At 35.5% G+C, this 17,919-nt stretch overlaps 2 protein-coding genes across 8 annotated transcripts; one reads left to right on the plus strand and one right to left on the minus strand.

Annotated features, from left to right (window-relative positions):
• Positions 1–515: 515 nt before the first annotated feature.
• Positions 516–7,422, minus strand: LOC140823279 (casein kinase 1-like protein 10). Of its 3 annotated transcripts, none has more exons than XM_073184538.1 (14): positions 6,740–7,422; positions 6,584–6,624; positions 5,878–5,947; positions 5,219–5,367; positions 5,034–5,129; positions 4,682–4,752; positions 3,430–3,491; positions 3,260–3,323; positions 3,056–3,140; positions 2,422–2,548; positions 2,234–2,307; positions 2,091–2,148; positions 1,199–1,314; positions 516–967 (listed from the first exon to the last, which is right to left on the minus strand). In XM_073184538.1, exons 1-14 carry the CDS (start codon positions 6,813–6,815, stop codon positions 698–700), a joined length of 1,359 nt encoding a protein of 452 aa, XP_073040639.1. In that variant the 5' UTR covers positions 6,816–7,422; the 3' UTR covers positions 516–697. The 3 variants fall into 3 exon arrangements, with proteins under 3 accessions (XP_073040639.1, XP_073040638.1, XP_073040640.1); XM_073184537.1 differs by having other exon boundaries at positions 1,199–1,332; positions 6,740–7,420; XM_073184539.1 differs by lacking the exons at positions 516–967; positions 1,199–1,314 and adding an exon at positions 1,362–1,531.
• Positions 7,423–9,314: 1,892 nt separating this feature from the next.
• LOC140823282 (protein CHROMATIN REMODELING 8) lies at positions 9,315–17,641 on the plus strand. Of its 5 annotated transcripts, none has more exons than XM_073184548.1 (8): positions 9,315–9,518; positions 9,885–10,009; positions 10,271–10,807; positions 10,893–11,292; positions 11,781–12,636; positions 12,772–13,381; positions 13,572–14,030; positions 14,217–17,641. In XM_073184548.1, the coding sequence occupies exons 2-8, from the start codon at positions 9,914–9,916 to the stop codon at positions 14,898–14,900; spliced, it is 3,642 nt and encodes a 1,213-aa protein (XP_073040649.1). In that variant the 5' UTR covers positions 9,315–9,518; positions 9,885–9,913; the 3' UTR covers positions 14,901–17,641. The 5 variants fall into 5 exon arrangements, 2 of the variants coding, with proteins under 2 accessions (XP_073040649.1, XP_073040650.1); XR_012116173.1 differs by having other exon boundaries at positions 9,318–10,009; positions 14,217–16,086; positions 17,560–17,641; XR_012116174.1 differs by having other exon boundaries at positions 9,318–10,009; positions 14,217–15,057; positions 15,304–17,641.
• Positions 17,642–17,919: the final 278 nt, after the last annotated feature.

The following is a 17,919-nucleotide window of genomic DNA, read 5'->3' on the forward strand; positions in this document are numbered from 1 at the left end:
AAAAAAAAGGGGAAAAAGAAGCCATGAAAGCTGTTTTAGTAGTCTGACCGTATGCTTCTGTGTAACTGTAGAAAGCTGGACTGGTAAGGCATGAGCTTGCAAAGCTTAAAACAGAGAGTGATGCCTAATTTCTGTTTTTTCACAATTTTATCCCACGGTTTTCGAAGTTTGCTTGGATGGTAAATATTCAAGATCGACATACTTCCTTCTATGTATCAATGCTTGGTTGGTTTTTCATGCACGTTTCAGTTCAGAATGAATTGTTGTTTCATGCTGCAGTTCGTTTATTTTTTGTTGTAAATTTAATTTGGAGAGTTTGGCTCCCGTGCAAATTTTAATTTAACCATTGGTTTTGAACAAGTTTTGCTGACCGCTCTCCCCAACGAGAGATTTTAACATCTCTTTGAAATTGAAGAATATAAGTACCTGATTCAAAATCATTGCGTTAAAATTTGACATAAGGTATATAAACGAGACGTGTTACTTCTAACGTAGTCTTGGAAAACAAGAGCTGCTATGCGTAAAAGTCGACAATTTCTGGGATGAGCAAGCTTATGCTTTGTGCTATAGTGACCTACTGGGCAAAATGTGGCGGTGTCCGACACATAACACATTTAACATTTACAACGATAAGATATCACCGAAGATCTCACCTTAAATAGATCGTCCGCTGCAACATTAACATTTCCAATTCAATTTACTTCCTTATTGAGAGGAAATCAAAACTACGAAGAGGGTCAACGCGAGAGCCTTTCGTAATAGGTGTACGAGAAAAGGATGATGGCTTGTTGGGATCAATGCCGGGTTGAATTCTTTGTGCGGTAGATATACGACCACTGCTTGAGACCAGTCTACTAGAGCGGCCATCAGTGACCTCGCCAGAGGAGGTGGGCCTGCTGGTTGAAACAGCTGCTCTCTTTGAAGAGCTGCCATTTCGAGAAGTAAGGCCTTTTTCTGAATCAGGTTGCTGCAATCAAATTAAGAACTTCAAACATATGTCTTTTAAATATTAAAAGCAAATTTTGATAGTTCAAGGATACATCAATTAAATCAGAGCAACTGTTGTGTGGTCAAAGCACGTATGTCACAAGCAGATGATGCAGCTGGAGTGATATGAGAATCGAGAATTCAATGCAGGAAAACCAAATGGAAACGATCGAATGAAAATATCTATATGGAGAAGAAAAGGAATAAATACCACGTCCTTGGATGAAGGCATATCATCAGATGTCCTGAGTCTTGAATGATCTCCATGCCGAGTAGGACCTGAAGAATTCCTTCTAGAGAAGGCTTCGACTGTGCCTGAAAATTTATCTCGAATATCTTGCCCTGCTAGACAACACAACCAAATAAGAAGTGAGAACCATAAATCTACTAGTAGTAGATATACGGAGTACGTATTTTAGTTAGAAAATGAACGTGTTAACTCATATAATGCAAACAGACAAAAAACATTCATACACGATCTCTCTCAATGTTCAGCACTTAAAACCACATAAGTAGTTACTCCAAATGCTTTGTAATTTACGACCTGTACATCAATGCCCCAATCACATTCTAATAATTTTTTAAATGACCACAGTTTTTGAGATGTGAGAGGTGACAACGATATTCAACATACAATAATAGTTCTCATTCCTCACAGAGTAAACTCAGAATTTAGATAATATCTTCTCGTCGTCTTCTCAGTTTTGCCAGCAGCTATCAAGATAATTTTATTCAGTTATTGGGGCAAATTACATGGACACCCCCTATGAAAATTGGAAAAAGCGAAAAACCCTTTGTGTTAATTGGATTTAGAAACCTATGTTTCTAAAATTCAGGTATAACAAATATGGTAAATATGATTGAGTTTTAAAAATCAAGGGTTAAATATGCTTGATTTTTAAAAAACAGGGGTGTAAAAACCTATTAATATTATACATGGGATTTGTGATTTTTTGTGGTTTTACAAGGGTGTAAAATGCTGTTGCCCTCAAATGCTGATTAAGGATTCAGTTTGACTTTTACTTTACATCTTAGGTTCTGAACATTAAAAAAATTTACAAATTATGCACCCATCAGTTAAATACAGAGATCCGAGAGATTACCAGATGTTCTTCCTGGTCTTTCACCAGAAGTTCCAGCCACTGCATTGCCAGTGGGATTCTGGAAGTAAATGCAAAAATTACAGCTTCCATATAACCGAGTATAAAAAACGGGCTGGAGAAGATAATAAAATGCATATATTTACTCTTGATCTGGAACTGGCTCCAATCTGGGGATACTTCAATATGGTCCAATCAAACACATAATCAAATTGGTAACCTGCAAAAATATTGCAACGCATCCACACTTCACTACAAGTCGCTTGAACAGATACTTAAAATATTAAGACAGAAAGAAAATCTACAGACACAGATAAAGTTTAGGTATAATTACCTTCACGAATAAACAAGTCCCTAAAAAGCCTCTTCAAATAAGAATAATCGGGCTTGTCCTCAAATCTTAAAGAACGGCAGTAGTGAAAATATGATATGAATTCTGATGGATATGATTTGCACAACATCTGCAACACACCAAAAATCATGTGAACTTCCAGGTCTCGTAAGTCACATGTAATACAACAAATGAACTCCGAAATCTAGAAAGGGCAAGTCGAATCAACCAAGGATGTTATGAGCATACAGTCTATGAGTAAATAATGTACTTGATCAAACCACAATAAGGTACAAATACTGGAACAGTTAATCCTTTTGCTTTGTTTGATTGACTGCAATGCAAAAGCAAGTTTCAAACCAAAAAAGAATCCATTTGTCATCGAAAATTTTTAGCGACAAGCAACCTTGACTCATACATCAGGCACTGACAGCAGCCAAGGAATCAAGAGAACAAAAACACTTCGCAGGTGTAGGTTGCAGGACGGGCATATCAAGCAAACAAAGTGGGACATTTGATGGTAGCTTCAGGTTGTATCATTAATTCACTTTTTAAACCCACCGTGGAGAGGATAAATTTCAAACTTGGACATAATGCCACAGCCCATATTAATCATGCAAGCATTTGGTATATATACCTCTATAGGAGTTAACATCTTTTTCTCACTAATCTTATCATATTTTTGTTTTTTGGTGCCGGCTTTAAGTCCCTGCCAGGGAAGGCTGAAACATTAAAAAAAGAATATCAGTATGGAAGTATGGTAACAAAGACAATTGCCAAGACAGATCCAAACAAGGTAAAAAAGTTCCCAACCAATAAGTCATCCACTTGTCCAACTCACCTTCCTCTCAGAAAATACATTAGTATATAACCAAGAGATTCCAAATCGTCTCTTCTGCTTTGTTCTGCCAGCATTACCAAACCATGATGAAATGCAAGTAATTAGACCGAAAAAAATCTAAGGAACTTAAAGATAAGAAACGATTATCTTTAAAATACACCATTACTCACCAACACCAAGGTGTGTATTGACACTAGCGTAGCGAGCGGTGCCTGTGAGATTCTTATTTTCCCTAAAAGTAAAACATTAAGAAGTTTAATGAGTCTGTATATAAAAAATATTGACCTGTCACAAATTGTCAGTATATGTTAAAAGTTAGAACTCTATTCAGGGATTAACAAATACATCTTCCAGCAACCACATTGTCAATACCCAAATTTAGGGCGTGAAAATCAACCTACCAAAGGATTTGCATAATTATAGTACTTGCCAAATTTAAGTTAAAGCACTCTATTTCTCCTCAAATATTAGGCCACGACAAGCAGAAAAGTAATTAAAAATACTCATCATCTATTAGCAAAATTTGCATTTACTGATCTATTTTAGCGAGGTTAGAAATAACCATCAAACTTTCTCTCTCCCCTTCTAATTGTTCAGGTCCATTTAAGGGAGTTAAGAAGGGGTTTACAGATCCTTGTGTGCCTAAGAGCTGACAACAGTTCGTGTGCTACTACATTAATATGTAAGCAGGGGGAAAGGTAAATGATAAAGTAATGTTAGACAGACATTAGAGGACTAAATAAATATGATCACTCAGCCGTTGATCCTTGCAATTAAGATGATACATCTTGTAATTTTAATGGACTTAAAATACCAATTTATTATTTAATTTAACTGTCAATATCATACTAATTATTTAATCTTAAATGTCAGTGTTGATAACATCACACAGCTAAATCATCTACCAGTAGAGTGTTCATCGGTCGGTTCGGTTCGGTTCGACTCAATTTTATTTCAGTTTTCGGTTTTAGGAATATATAATCTGATAATCTAATTAAATTTCAGTTTTTTCGATTGGTTCGGTTTTGACATACATAATATGAAACCAAACAATATAAACTTTGCCACTTCGGTTTTAACGTTTGTATCCAAAATAAAAAATTCAGTTTTCAGTTCGGTTTCCTATTTTTAAGGTTTGGATTTTTTGTTTTTTCAGTTAGAACTGACGTTTGAACACCCCTATATGTTATTAGTCATGTTGAAAGAGTTAGATTTCGTAGAATTACAAATCACAAAAGTGGTCTTGTTTAACGACATAGATAAAGACCACCATGTTACCCCAAAATATTGTTAAGCCAGTAATTGTTATCCGGCATTGGACTAACTTCCAACCATCATATTCAGTTCAGGCACGGGGCACCCTTTGAGACAAGTATGATAACATACCGAATGACTTGGGCCTGAAAAAAGATAAGAATGTACCTGTATGGTATGTGCTTATGAGTCTGGAGATCCCTATATTTTTTGGCAAGACCATAATCAATGACATAAACCTGCAATGTATACCGTTAGAGCACTAAAACAATTACATCTAGCAACTATCATTTATACATCCATGAAACTCTACCCTCAACACAACCAAGAGCAGCACATCCATTAATCATTCAAATAGAACAAAATTCAATGATTAGAGTAAATAAATTAGCACAAGATTATGACAATCTCTAGAAAGGTCATTTATTATAATTGTAGTCAAAATGTTACATGTATAATGCTCAGATCCCCCAAACAAATGTATGAAACATAGGAACCTAAGAATAACAGAAAGAGACACCTGATTTGCTTTGCGCCCCAATCCCATCAAAAAGTTGTCAGGCTTTATATCACGATGAAGAAATCCTTTAGAATGCATATATTCAACTCTGTTGATCTGAATAAGATACACCTTTACTTACTAAAACTAAATCAAAATTCATAACCATAGTGTACAGTAGACACTTAAAAATTCAAACTACTTACCAATTGATCCGCAAGCATTAAAACAGTTTTCAAGGACAACTTCCTGTTACAATAGTTGAATAGATCTTCCAGGCTTGGTCCTAGAAGGTCTATGACCATGACATTATATTCAGCTTCAATCCCAAACCATTTCAGGTTAGGAATACCGGCTGCATTAAAAACAGAATGCAATCAAATTAGACTAAAGATTTTGTATCGTACTTCAGAATAAATTTCCATCAGAAAGTCACCATTTTACTCATTTTTTACACCTGCATGCAACAACAAATATAAAACATAAAAATTCAAAAAAAAAAAAAACAAAGGAATCAGAAATAGCAAATACTCCATCTTCAGGTGTATATACGTGTGTGTGTGTGTTAACACTCCAACTAGAAAAACAGCACACCCAATCATCCCAGGAAGTCTTCCGGGAGGAATAGAAGAGGAAAAACACAACTACAGAAAAGTTAGGAGATTAACACATCGTTTCCTCCATGAACAGGTGTAGGTATTTGAGCGTGCCAAACTTTATTTGACAATTATTTATTACTGATCTTAGCAAGAGCCTACGAGAATAAAATGATAACCCATACTGTGATCAATCAAAATGAACTGTTTGATCTTTCGAAAAATGCACGCGGGGCATGGTTGTTTGTGCTGGGTGGAGAGCAACTTACTTCCTCCTTGTAGAAGCGTATAAATTTTTGACTCATAATGAAGTTGAGGGTGCTTGGTCTTCACAGATTCCTGGCAATTGTGATAATAACGAATAAAATTATGATGATAATCAATTCACTAGTTGCTAAAAAAAATTTGACAAATCTTCCTTAACCATTATCCACACCATAAATTTGAAGCTTCCTCGCATGCTTAAAAAAATAATTATAAGTTTCTGTTTATCATACATAAAGAGGTGTGCTTTTCCACATGTAATGCTAGAATCCAGCCGAGTCCACATGTACAAATTTTCCCATGTCCATAGAACTTAATTGGAAAAATAGCGTTCCCAATCAGATACACCGTTCCAAAACATGTATGTACATTTTAACTCGTATTAAAAAGTATTTATCTTTTAACCAAAGCTCTCGGGAATCATAGAAAATAATTAATTTGAAATTGCATCTCATAATCGATGGTGTTTTTTTATCTTTCAAACTTCCTGGATGGATTAGTTTATTAACGATAAAATTCAGGAATAAAGGAAACTAAATTACAAACAAAGTTCCAATCGATCAAAAGTTGATGAAACAAAAGCACTGAGGAGTAAAGATGACAGCAACTATGATAACCCGCAAAAGATTTAATTCGCTTTTGCCCCAGTCCCACTCTGTGGAATACACTAGAAATCAAGAACGAATAATAAAATTGAACCAGCAAGCATACCAACTTGATGCCTACTTCTTCTCCAGTTTGTATGTTCACCCCTACAACAATAAATATAATAGATTACTTGTTAGAACAAAAAAATAACAAATTCAAACCAAAAATGAAGTAATTACGGTAACTAATAACAACTCATCGGTAATAATTAAATTATACCTAAGTACAGTTCACCAAATGAACCACTCCCAATTTTCCTCCCAAGCTTAAACTTTCCACCCACAACATGATCCATGGCAAACAACTCGATTCAATAACTCGTAAACACCAACTTACCCAAACTCCTTCAAAGTTGGATCCTCCAAATTCCGGCCTTAATTCGGGATTATAAAAAAAACTCGAACAAACGACCGATAATTGACTAAATGAACTCACTCAACCGCAAGAAATCCTTGATAACGAAAACAAATCACTCCCGGATGCAGATCCAATACATCAGACAACAAACGGCGATCGAGGACCTTCCTCCTTTTTATTGAACTGCATTCATAACAACAACACAAACCCTCGATAAAACACTAATTTTACGACCCCTTCGACAATTCCACCCAAACAAGATCGAAAAAAATAATAATTTAACGCAAGATAATATAGTTCCGCCTGTGTCACAATTTGTATATACAATTGATTAATCAAATCAAAAAATGATTACTATTAGCAACCAAAATGGAAGACAGTTAAGCGAAGAATCGGGGTTGAATGAAAAAGAAGATACAGGTGGAGATACAGGGTGATAATTGAGGAGGTAAACAATGAATTTGTTGAAGAAAACAGGGAAAGGAAGAAGATCGCGTGTTCATAATAACGGGGTGTGTGTATCGTGGGGATTGGAAAAGGAAAACAGCCGCCAGTAAATGGATGGTCATAACTCATAAATAATAATTTTTATTGAGCCTCGAAGAAATATTTATCGCATAAAATTATTTACCGATCAAAATTTATGTGAGACGGTCTCACGGATCGTATTTGTGAGATGGATCTCGTATTTGGATCATCTATGAAAATGTATTATTTTTTAGAGTGATTCTTATATGAGACCGTCTCACGAATCTTAAGTTGTGAAACGGGTCAACTCTATCAATATTCACAATAAAAAATAATATTTTTAGCGTAAAAAGTAATATTTTTTCATGAATGACCCAAATAAAAATCCGTCTCACAAAATACGACTCGTGAGATCGTCTCACACAAGTTTTTGCTTATTTTTTATGTTAAGATTATTATTTTATATTGTGATGGAAAGCGTTGACGAGAATGTTTCATATGAGACCCACTCTTATTTACTGACATGATTTTATCTGAATTTTGTTTTACATTTTTGTGTCAATTTTAGGTTGGTAATGTTAATTTTTATATAAACGTTTTGTAAGTATATGTGATCATGATTCAGAATCACCTTTATTTATAATAGTAATCTTTGTCGTGGTACCAGCTTGGTTCATAAACTCGTTGATTATTATTATATCCATAATCACTGTTTAAAAATATCGTTTAAAAATGAAAAAAAAAATGGTCGGAGCAGGTTTGGAGGCTGCAAAATGTTCGTGGATTTCATTTAAGCAAATGGACAGACATCACAAAGACATTATGACGAACAAATAAGAGGTTGTACCAGTTCTTTGTGTGATAAACGACAAGACTTGAGTCGGATCACATTTAGAGACATGTGAGATCGTCTCACACAAAGTTTTGCTTAATTCTATATCGTATATTGTACCGAAAATTACGGTATAAGAAAATTCATACCGATACTGTACCGAAAATTTCGATACATGTAACTAATATACCAATTATACCAAAATTGTACGGTATACCGAGATTTCGGTACGATATCGGTATATACCGTTTTATATCGAAAAAACCTTACTTTTAAGATTTTTTTATAAATTTATTGTTTTAAAATATTATATATTTTAAAACTTTTGAATATTTTTTCGGTATTTCAGTATCCCGGTATATAACGAAATTTTCAAATTGCATACCGTTATCGTACCGTACCAAAATCTTCAATATACCGAAAATTCGATATTTTTTCGGTACGATAATCTCGATATACCGAAAATTCGGTATTTTTCTCAACCTTAATTACGGACACCACTATTATCTCCATTACTTCTCAACTGATTTAAAGCAAAATTTAATATAATTTATTAAAATATTTTATAATAAAAATATATTATCTATACTAATTTATTAAGTTTGAGACACTTAGAGTAACTGACTTTGGTGTCATGATTCGTTTAATAATTATATATATTAATAAAATGTTAAAATTTTAATTCAAGTGATATGTAGTTCAGCGGATAGAATCATTGGATTTTGGGATTAGGCTATAAGTTCATTTTTTTCTGATGTCAATTTTTTATTCTTCTATGATTTGAATTTATTTTTTATTTTGATCTTTATTTAAATATAAATTAAATGAATTATAAAAAACAAAAACTTACGTGAGACTTTCTCACGAGTCGTATTTTGTGAGACGAGTATCTTATTCAGGTAATCAATGAAAAATTATTATTTTTTATGCTAAGAATATTACTTATTATTGTGAACATGGATAAAATTGATTTGTCTCATTGATAAAATTAATAAAATCATCTCACAAAAAATCTATTCATTATAAAATATATTATACAAACAGCCAAACATTCAGACTTTGTAGTACTAGAAATTAATTCTTAAAATCGTACTTTCCAAGCAACTGGATATTGCCACGTGCGCAAATTGATACGATATAATCACAGTTTGGCAAACTATCTCAGGCTCTAAGCCCTCCCGAAGATTCGATCTCTTGCACAAGTCATCAATCAATCGCCCGAACAAAGGAGCATTTTGCCCAAAACTTGGGGTGGGATTCGATGCATCGTCAGTGAATCGGAGTTCGATTACTCGCGGTGCTGTGGGCTGAACCTCTGCGAAATCAGAATCCCTAAATCACGTATACATCTGTATTCGCATGAGAACGTGGCATAATGTATATTGTCGGCGAATCGCTGAATTAAGTATTTGTATCTCTACTGTGTGATTTGAGGAGAAAACGCTGTAAAAAGTTTGCTTTACTTGTCCGTTGTTTAGGAAATTATATTATGGTTCATTTAGAAAAAAATAAGAGTTGGTATCAGGAAAAAAATATAGCATTTATTTATAATCTTCGGAGGCAGCAGTTTGCTCTGTGTTTGTTGAAATATAATTGTATAATATATAGAAGTCGAAATGTTTGAATACATGAATTTGATGAATGCTGACGTGAACAAGGTATATAGTCATTGTGGTGACTAACAGAAGAATAATATTGTATGAGCAGCTGACAATTTGGTGACAGGAGTCAGTTCCATGGAAGCAGAAGAACAAGAAGATAGGGTCTTGCTGAGCACTTTAGGTGTTACATCTGCAAATCCTGAAGATATTGAACGGGCCATTTTGGAAAAGGTTATACCTCTGAACAACTTTAGCTTTCTCGTCATAATGCATTGCATGTATTTGGCTGTCAGCTAATCAGAACTAGATGTTATTCTGTAATTTCGTTTTCTGTCAAGTCTCCTTTTGTGTTTTGATTGTTGACTAGGAATTGTTGCTAGAGAGTTGGGCTTACGAGTCCAGCTGATAAATCTGTAACTTGAACTGTTGCGCATAGTTTGAACATGTCTTAGTTGTATTCTTGCTAAACAGTGGATTTCTTTTCATCAACAGGCAAGAAAAGACGTGACAGATGGTAATGAAGCTGGAGGGAATAGAGAGGTGGAAGCTCATGTTGGATCAAAGAATGACAAAGGATTTTCTGCTAATATAAAAAAACTGAGGGCTGTTGAACTTGAAATAGGTGCCGTCACATCTGCTGTGGAGCAGTTTAAGAATTCTAAAAGAAAAGAGGATCCATCTTTTGATGGGGATATTAGAAAAAAGCATAGGAACTTAGAGTCTGATGAAGTATACCAGGCATCCCCAGATAGTTTGACGCTGCAGCATGCTCTTGCTGCTGACCGACTAGAAAGCTTGATAAAAACTAGGGCTCAGCTTCAGAACGATGTTTCAGTTTTTTCAAAGGATAACCTGCACTCCAAGCTGATAAGAGATCTCGTCAAGGATGATTCTGAATCAAAGCAACTGTTGAAAGAAGTTGTCGAAACAAGTAAGGATAAGAACAAAAGACTTGAATCTGTTCCATTTGTTGAAGATGATGATTTTGAAACTGTCTTGACCACAGCAACTTCTGGATTTGTGGAAACTGTAAGTGATTTTGTTTATTTATAACACAGTTCAAGAAAATCACTAAATGTTTGTTGATAAATTGGTCCAATTGTGCTTGTTCTAGGAAAGAGACGAGTCAATTCGTAAGGGACTTTTGACACCCTTTCACAAGCTCAAAGGATTTGAACGTCGCATCCAAGAGCCAGGGTCATCCAACAGACAGAGAGCAAATGAGAATATGGAAGAAAATAATGTTCTTGCTTCATCCAGCATAGCTAGAGCGGTTCGGTCAATGTCAGAGGCTGCACAAGCTCGCCCCACATCAATTTTAGTTGATCCTGAAATGCTACCAAGACTTGATGCACCAAGCCATCCTTTTCAAAGACTGAGAAAGCCCTTGAAGGTCCCTCGGCCTTTAGAGATCGGAACTAAAAAGGATAAGGACACAAAAAAGAAGAGAAGGCCTCAACCAGGGAAGAAATGGAAGAAGATGACCTCTCGTGATGACAAAATCTTACAAGAAGGTGGTATTCCAATTTCCAAGATTCTAAGAACATGTTATCTGCTGTTTTTTTTTTTGAATCACTATGAAGTGTTTCGTTGTGTCCTATTTTTGTTTGTTTAAAAGACTTCTCTCTGGGGAAACCGTTTGTAAAAATGCAGCCTTCATCTTTCTACCTTTTCTAGGCATTGCTTATATTTTATTGGGAAAGTAGTTGGCAGACTTGCCTATAATGTCACTTATTTTTGTCGAAGCAGGTTGTGGTGTGTCGTTCAGAAATGCAAGGCTTATCAATCAATTAGATGACTATCCCAAATCGAAAAAACAAAATAATGAATTTTTTCGTTTTGATTTTTCAGAAGTTTGCGTCTGTTTGTCATCATAGGTTTACCTATTGTTAATGCCTAATGAATTTTTTTTCCCGGCAATGCTCGCGTCTAATTGTTATGTCGTATCGTTTCTCTATGATTCACTGGCTTTCTGAGAACCAAATTTTTGTATATTATGAAGATACTGAAATCTCAAGCAATGAAGAACCTAAATTTGTTAATGAAGAAGTGGATGATGAAGGGCCTTCATTTGTGACACTTGAGGGGGGCTTAAAGATCCCAGAAACAATTTTTAGTGAACTATTCGACTATCAGAAGATTGGTGTACAATGGTTATGGGAACTTCACTGTCAAAAAGTCGGTGGCATTATCGGGGATGAGATGGGTCTTGGCAAAACTGTACAGGTTTTATCTTTTCTGGGATCGTTGCATTTCAGTGGGTTATACAAACCAAGCATTGTTATCTGTCCAGTCACACTCTTGCAGCAATGGAAGAGAGAAGCTAGGAGATGGTATGCAGGCTTTCACATTGAGTTGTTGCATGATTCAGCTAAGAAAAAGTCTAGTATTAAAAAGCCAATCAAATCGTATGATAGTGATTATGACAGTGAAGTTTCGGAGGACATTGAGAGGGAAGAAAAAGCATATTCAAAAAGTACCAAAAAATGGGATTCTTTGATAAATCGTGTCTTGAGATCAGAATCTGGCTTACTGATAACCACTTATGAGCAACTTCGTCTTCTAGGTGACAAGTTGCTTGATATTGAATGGGGATATGCAGTTCTCGACGAAGGACATCGGATTCGGAATCCAAATGCAGAAGTAACTCTTGTTTGCAAACAATTGCAGACTGTTCATCGTATAATAATGACAGGCGCGCCAATTCAGAACAAACTGTCTGAATTGTGGTCATTGTTTGATTTTGTCTTCCCTGGAAAGCTGGGTGTCCTGCCCGTGTTTGAGGCTGAATTCGCAGTTCCAATATCTGTAGGTGGATATGCTAATGCAACTCCTTTACAAGTATCCACTGCTTACAGGTGCAATTATTGTGTTGGGAGATCTTTGTCTATGATTTGGTGGTAGCATGACAGAGTTGGTTCGCTCTCTGTAAATTTTTTAAATATATACTATGTTTTGCCTTTTATTTTCTTGGCTAAATCTTGCTCATGCAGATGTGCTGTCGTCCTACGTGATCTGGTCATGCCTTACCTCCTTCGACGAATGAAGGCTGATGTAGATGCTCAGCTTCCAAAGAAGACCGAGCATGTCCTCTTCTGCAGCCTTACTCCAGAGCAGCGATCTATATACCGTGCATTTCTTGCTAGTTCTGAAGTTGAGGAAATTTTTGACGGAAGCAGAAACTCTCTATACGGAATTGATGTGATGCGTAAAATTTGCAACCATCCCGACCTTCTTGAGAGAGAACATTGTCACACGAATCCAGATTATGGGAATCCCAAGCGCAGTGCAAAAATGAAAGTCGTTGCTCAAGTGCTTAAACTGTGGAAGGAGCAGGGACACCGTGTTCTTCTTTTTGCACAAACTCAACAGATACTTGATATTCTTGAGAATTTTTTGGCGGCTGATGGCTACAATTACAGGAGAATGGATGGTCTTACTCCTGTACAACAAAGAATGACTTTGATTGATGAGTTTAACAATTCGGACGATGTTTTCATTTTTATCTTGACAACCAAGGTTGGTGGTCTAGGAACAAATTTAACTGGTGCCAACAGGGTGATTATTTTTGACCCTGACTGGAATCCATCAACTGATATGCAGGTCTGCTTCTTGGCAGGTTCTCAATTTAATTTTTATTTATTTTTAAATCAACATAGATATTGGTTGGAAAGGAAAGTCACTTTTATGCATATTTTGAAACTGATATCTTGGAGCTAATCTGGAAGTTATTTTTTTGGTTCAAGTACATGCAACCAACTATATTGTTAATCATAATTATGGTTTAAATCAGGCTCGGGAGCGCGCTTGGCGTATTGGTCAAAAGAAGGATGTAACAGTTTATAGACTAATAACCCGTGGAACGATTGAAGAGAAGGTGTATCACCGGCAGATCTACAAACATTTCCTGACCAATAAGATATTACAGAATCCTCAGCAGAGAAGATTCTTCAAGTCTCGCGATATGAAGGATCTTTTCACATTGAATGATGATGAAGAGCGTGATTCCACTGAAACGTCCACCATTTTCAGTCAGGTAGCAGAAGAAATAAATGCCATTGGGGCTGAGAATCAAAAGCTCGATAAATCCAAGCTCATAGAACTAAAATCAAATACCGACTGTTCGCCAGTTGACAGAGGTCACAATTCAGCGAGCGATGGAATGGGAGAAGGGAGTGGTGATCACAACCGTAGGAAGACAGATGATGAAACGAGTATTTTGATGAGCCTCTTCGATGCTCATGGTATTCACGTAAGTTCCCACTTACTTGTTTCTTGTATTATGCTGATATATTTAAGAGTTGTTGAAGGTTTATTGGGACATCTTGCCCGTATTGTTGTCCTCCAGTTTTGCCTTGAGACAATGTATAATATGAAATCAATCATTCGATTGTTGCATAGATGCTCGAGTATTTAATTTACTGTTTTTATTTTCCAGAGTGCCGTCAACCATGACGCAATAATGAATGCCCACGACGAAGAGAAGATAAAACTCGAGGCACATGCTGCTCAAGTTGCGCGAAGAGCCTCAGAAGCTCTACGACAGTCCAGAATACTACGTAGCCTGGATAGCATAACTGTTCCAACTTGGACCGGCAAATCAGGTTCAGCTGGCGCTCCATTGTCTTCGAAAGGAAAATTTGGCTCTACTGTTAATTCCCGATTAGTGAGTGCCTCAAAGGCGACAGAAGAAGCCTCTAATACAGAATCAAGCAGGCTAAATGGATTTGTTGCTGGAGCATTGTCTGGAAAAGCATTGTCATCGGTAGAGTTGTTAGAGAAGATTAAAGGAAACCGAGAACAAGCCATCAATGACGGAATCAAACATCAAATTAGGTTGGCTTCATCGACAACGCGAAGAGAACAATCTTCAAGTAATGGGACTTCTAGATCATCAAACAGCTTGATTGTACAGCCAGAAGTTTTGATACGTCAAATATGTACCTTTATTCAGCAAAAAGGTGGGAGGATAGATTCAGCCAGCATTGTGGATCAATTCAAACTCAGGATACCTTCTAAAGATCTGCCACTGTTCAAGAATCTTTTAAAGGAAATAGCTATTTTGGAGAAAAACCCTAATGGATCTAATTGGGTTCTGAAACCAGAGTACCAAGATCAATGACATTTTGGGACATTGGTCTACTGTTTCTTGTTTTTGCTGGTGCATGAAATGTAGATATAGTCGAAAATAAAAAAATTGTGAACTTCAATCCAGTCTCCGATTCCCATCAATCTGCTGCATTGGAGATATTGTCCCCACATGATTTATCTTTTGGAAGGTGGGCTTTTAACCCTTTATTAAGCACTATTTTTTTCTAGAGAGTATGACCATTTAAGGGAATATTTTGTCTATTTCTTTTTCTTTTTCGTGACTCAACAAGATTGTCTGGGTGAATGTTTATCTTGGTTTCCCATGAGTTGAGACGTGGTTTTAGTAGGGTTCTTATAGGAATGTTTCACGTCAAATGGAAAATGCTCAAATTTCTACAACTTTTCTTACGTGTAAAATTCATCTCACCTTATAGGACCCGAATTTCATGGGTACCATCTCCCTCTGATTAAGCCTCAAGACATCTATATTTTTATTGTGCCTGGAATGATATCGAAAGACCGGTTACAGTTCGATTGCTGGAGAAGGAATCTGATTGATGTGAATACCAAGTTCACCCGAAGGTTGAAATAATTTCATATCATTGAAAAATACTATCTTTAAATATATTGAGAAATTAATAACTTTTATTACTTATTATGAAGAAAAAGGGGTATTACCCTGGTAGTTAATACTTACTTCAGCAGTTCAGCATGGTGGAATGTAATTCAGACTTCTAATCTTTGTAATAAATGCTGGAGGTGATGTTTTTATAGCTAGATGGTTTTTTTTAAATGAAATTATATTAATATAGAAAAACAGAGTATAGGGAGGTGGATAGATTGTTTTCATTTATGCATCATGCTTGATATCTACGGTCAGTTCATTTTATTTTAATTGTTTGCAATTTTCCCTTCTTTTACCATTACATGATTCTATTACTAGTCCTATAATTTTTAACTTATGTTGAGAAGCTTAACCTGAAGTCAAGTTTTTAGATTGTTGCACAACTCACTTTACTTGCCCTTTCGTAAGTACGGAAGAGAAGTATGAAGCATTAAGAATATCGAATGTTTCTGGAATTTAAAAGAAGCCGAATGGTATGCAAGGACTTCCGCTCATGCATCTTTAGCTGACACTTCTTCACTTTCACAATATATATTCAATGCCATAACTTGATGACACAGTGGAGTGTGGGTTTGATGATGAGGCCTTTGCGGTATTATAAATCTTGTTCCTGTCAATTATTTATTTATTTTTTCAATCTTGTACTGTCCAAAACTAGGTCCTTTTTGCAATTTCTGCATGAAATAGCACCTAGAGTTGAAGATAATAGTGTAAATGATGCCAAATCTCTTGATTTCTACTATGCTGTAGGAAGTTTGGTTTTCGAATATCGTTCATTTGTTGACTTGATAGAAAAAATTAAACTGCCTAGGCAGTAGGCGGTCACTGACAACTCTCCCGCCGTTTACAAAACTGGTTTTCGTTCAGGCTATGAGTATTGTTCATTCGTTGACTTGTTAGAAATTTTAGCGTTCTGCATTTACTATTGTATTACCTTTTTAACCAAGAAATGTGTGATTAATGAGAAAGATAACAGTAAATGTACTTGCACTTGAACCTAGTACTTTACTTGCAGCACAGTGTCGGTTTCAATTGGATTAACTTTGTATTCTTTTGTAGGTAAGAGAGGGATTCATTTTGATTTTTCTAACCAACGAAGCTACTTCTCGATTTTGGAAAAGAATTTGTAATCTCTCTTTACGAGTTTTTGTTTTGCATGTTTTTGAATAAGCTACATTTAGTGACCATCTCTGGATCACTTAGGTGTGCCTATTTACCCCTAGAACGTCGATCATTAGTGGGTTAATCTTTTTATTTTGTGATACAAAGCATTCTGGTAATGATACACGATATTTATTGGGCTGATGATATTTGCTCTTTAATTTATTTTACTCACAAGTGGGTTAATCTTTTTATTTTGTGATATCATTCTGTTAATGATACACAATATTTATTTGGCTGATGATATTTACACTCTAGTTTATATAACTGATTCTCAACTAGAACAATTCAAGTTTTAGGGCTTGTCATCGATCTGGCTGTCATTTTCTCAGAACATAAGATATGAGCTTGTATATGTCATGAATGTGTGTCTATATGTTTATAGTTGCCTTGTATGCGTGGGGTATCTTTTATTCGTTGGTGCTGTTGAAGTTGAAGATTTACTGAATATTGATGGAAATATTTGGTTTGAGTTTGTCTAATTGGTTTTTGGAACATCTGGTGATCTGGATCTAAGCTTTGTTGGGAGTTGTGATTTGGAAGGCAAAGAAGGGGAAAGGAAAGGGAATTTAAAAAATTTGGTTGTTTGGGAGATTTTAGTGGAACGAATGGAAGGAAAATTTGTTAGAGATTTAGAACAAAAACATCCTTCCAAGTGTGGGAAGAAATGGAAGGAAACTAAAAATCTTCTTCTTTTTTTTCTCCCTTCCTTTCTTTTCTTTGCCAACATCCAAACTAAGCCTGAGTGTGGTTGCACTATCTTAGCTTGCTTTCGAGTGAAGGCAATTGATTGCTTTAGCGATGGTTTGGTCATTTTCTTGCCTGGTATCCGTTTTGTGATGAAATTTTCATCCTCAATGATATGGATCCGGACTGATATATTTGTGTCTGTTTTTCCTTGTAGATATTTAGTTGCATGGCAATACCCACCCTTGCAGATGAGGAACAAAGATACAGTTATTTATTTGCTAGAAGATCTCCAGCATTGGACAAATCACGAAATTAAATGTTTTTGTGTAATTTTTTGGATATGGCTAATGTATAGATGGATTAAATTGAGTCTTTCTGTTTATTGTTGTAGGATTATACGTAGACGCATATCCATTGTGACCATTAATACAAAAGATCAAACATTTAGCTGATTATACATATTTGATTTATCTAATATTCGATTCCAATTCTACAAAATATTAGAGTTTTAAATTATATATATATATTTCTTGTAACCAATAAGAAAAACTAGATTCAACACTCCAAGTTATTA

This window comes from Primulina eburnea, chromosome 2, assembly GCF_022965805.1.
Source record: "Primulina eburnea isolate SZY01 chromosome 2, ASM2296580v1, whole genome shotgun sequence".
NCBI lineage: Eukaryota > Viridiplantae > Streptophyta > Magnoliopsida > Lamiales > Gesneriaceae > Primulina > Primulina eburnea.

Coding starts and splice junctions, on each gene's coding strand:
- LOC140823279 (XM_073184537.1), bottom strand. CDS start 6,815: ATGGATCATGTTGTGGGTGGAAAGTTTAAGCTTGGGAGGAAAATTGGG. Junction 5,948..6,583: donor AAGAAGTAGGCATCAAGTTG/GTATGCTTGCTG, acceptor CACAATTGCCAG/GAATCTGTGAAGACCAAGCA. Junction 3,324..3,429: donor CAATACACACCTTGGTGTTG/GTGAGTAATGGT, acceptor TAATGCTGGCAG/AACAAAGCAGAAGAGACGAT.
- LOC140823282 (XM_073184548.1), top strand. CDS start 9,914: ATGGAAGCAGAAGAACAAGAAGATAGGGTCTTGCTGAGCACTTTAGGT. Junction 11,293..11,780: donor TGACAAAATCTTACAAGAAG/GTGGTATTCCAA, acceptor TATATTATGAAG/ATACTGAAATCTCAAGCAAT. Junction 12,637..12,771: donor CAAGTATCCACTGCTTACAG/GTGCAATTATTG, acceptor TTGCTCATGCAG/ATGTGCTGTCGTCCTACGTG.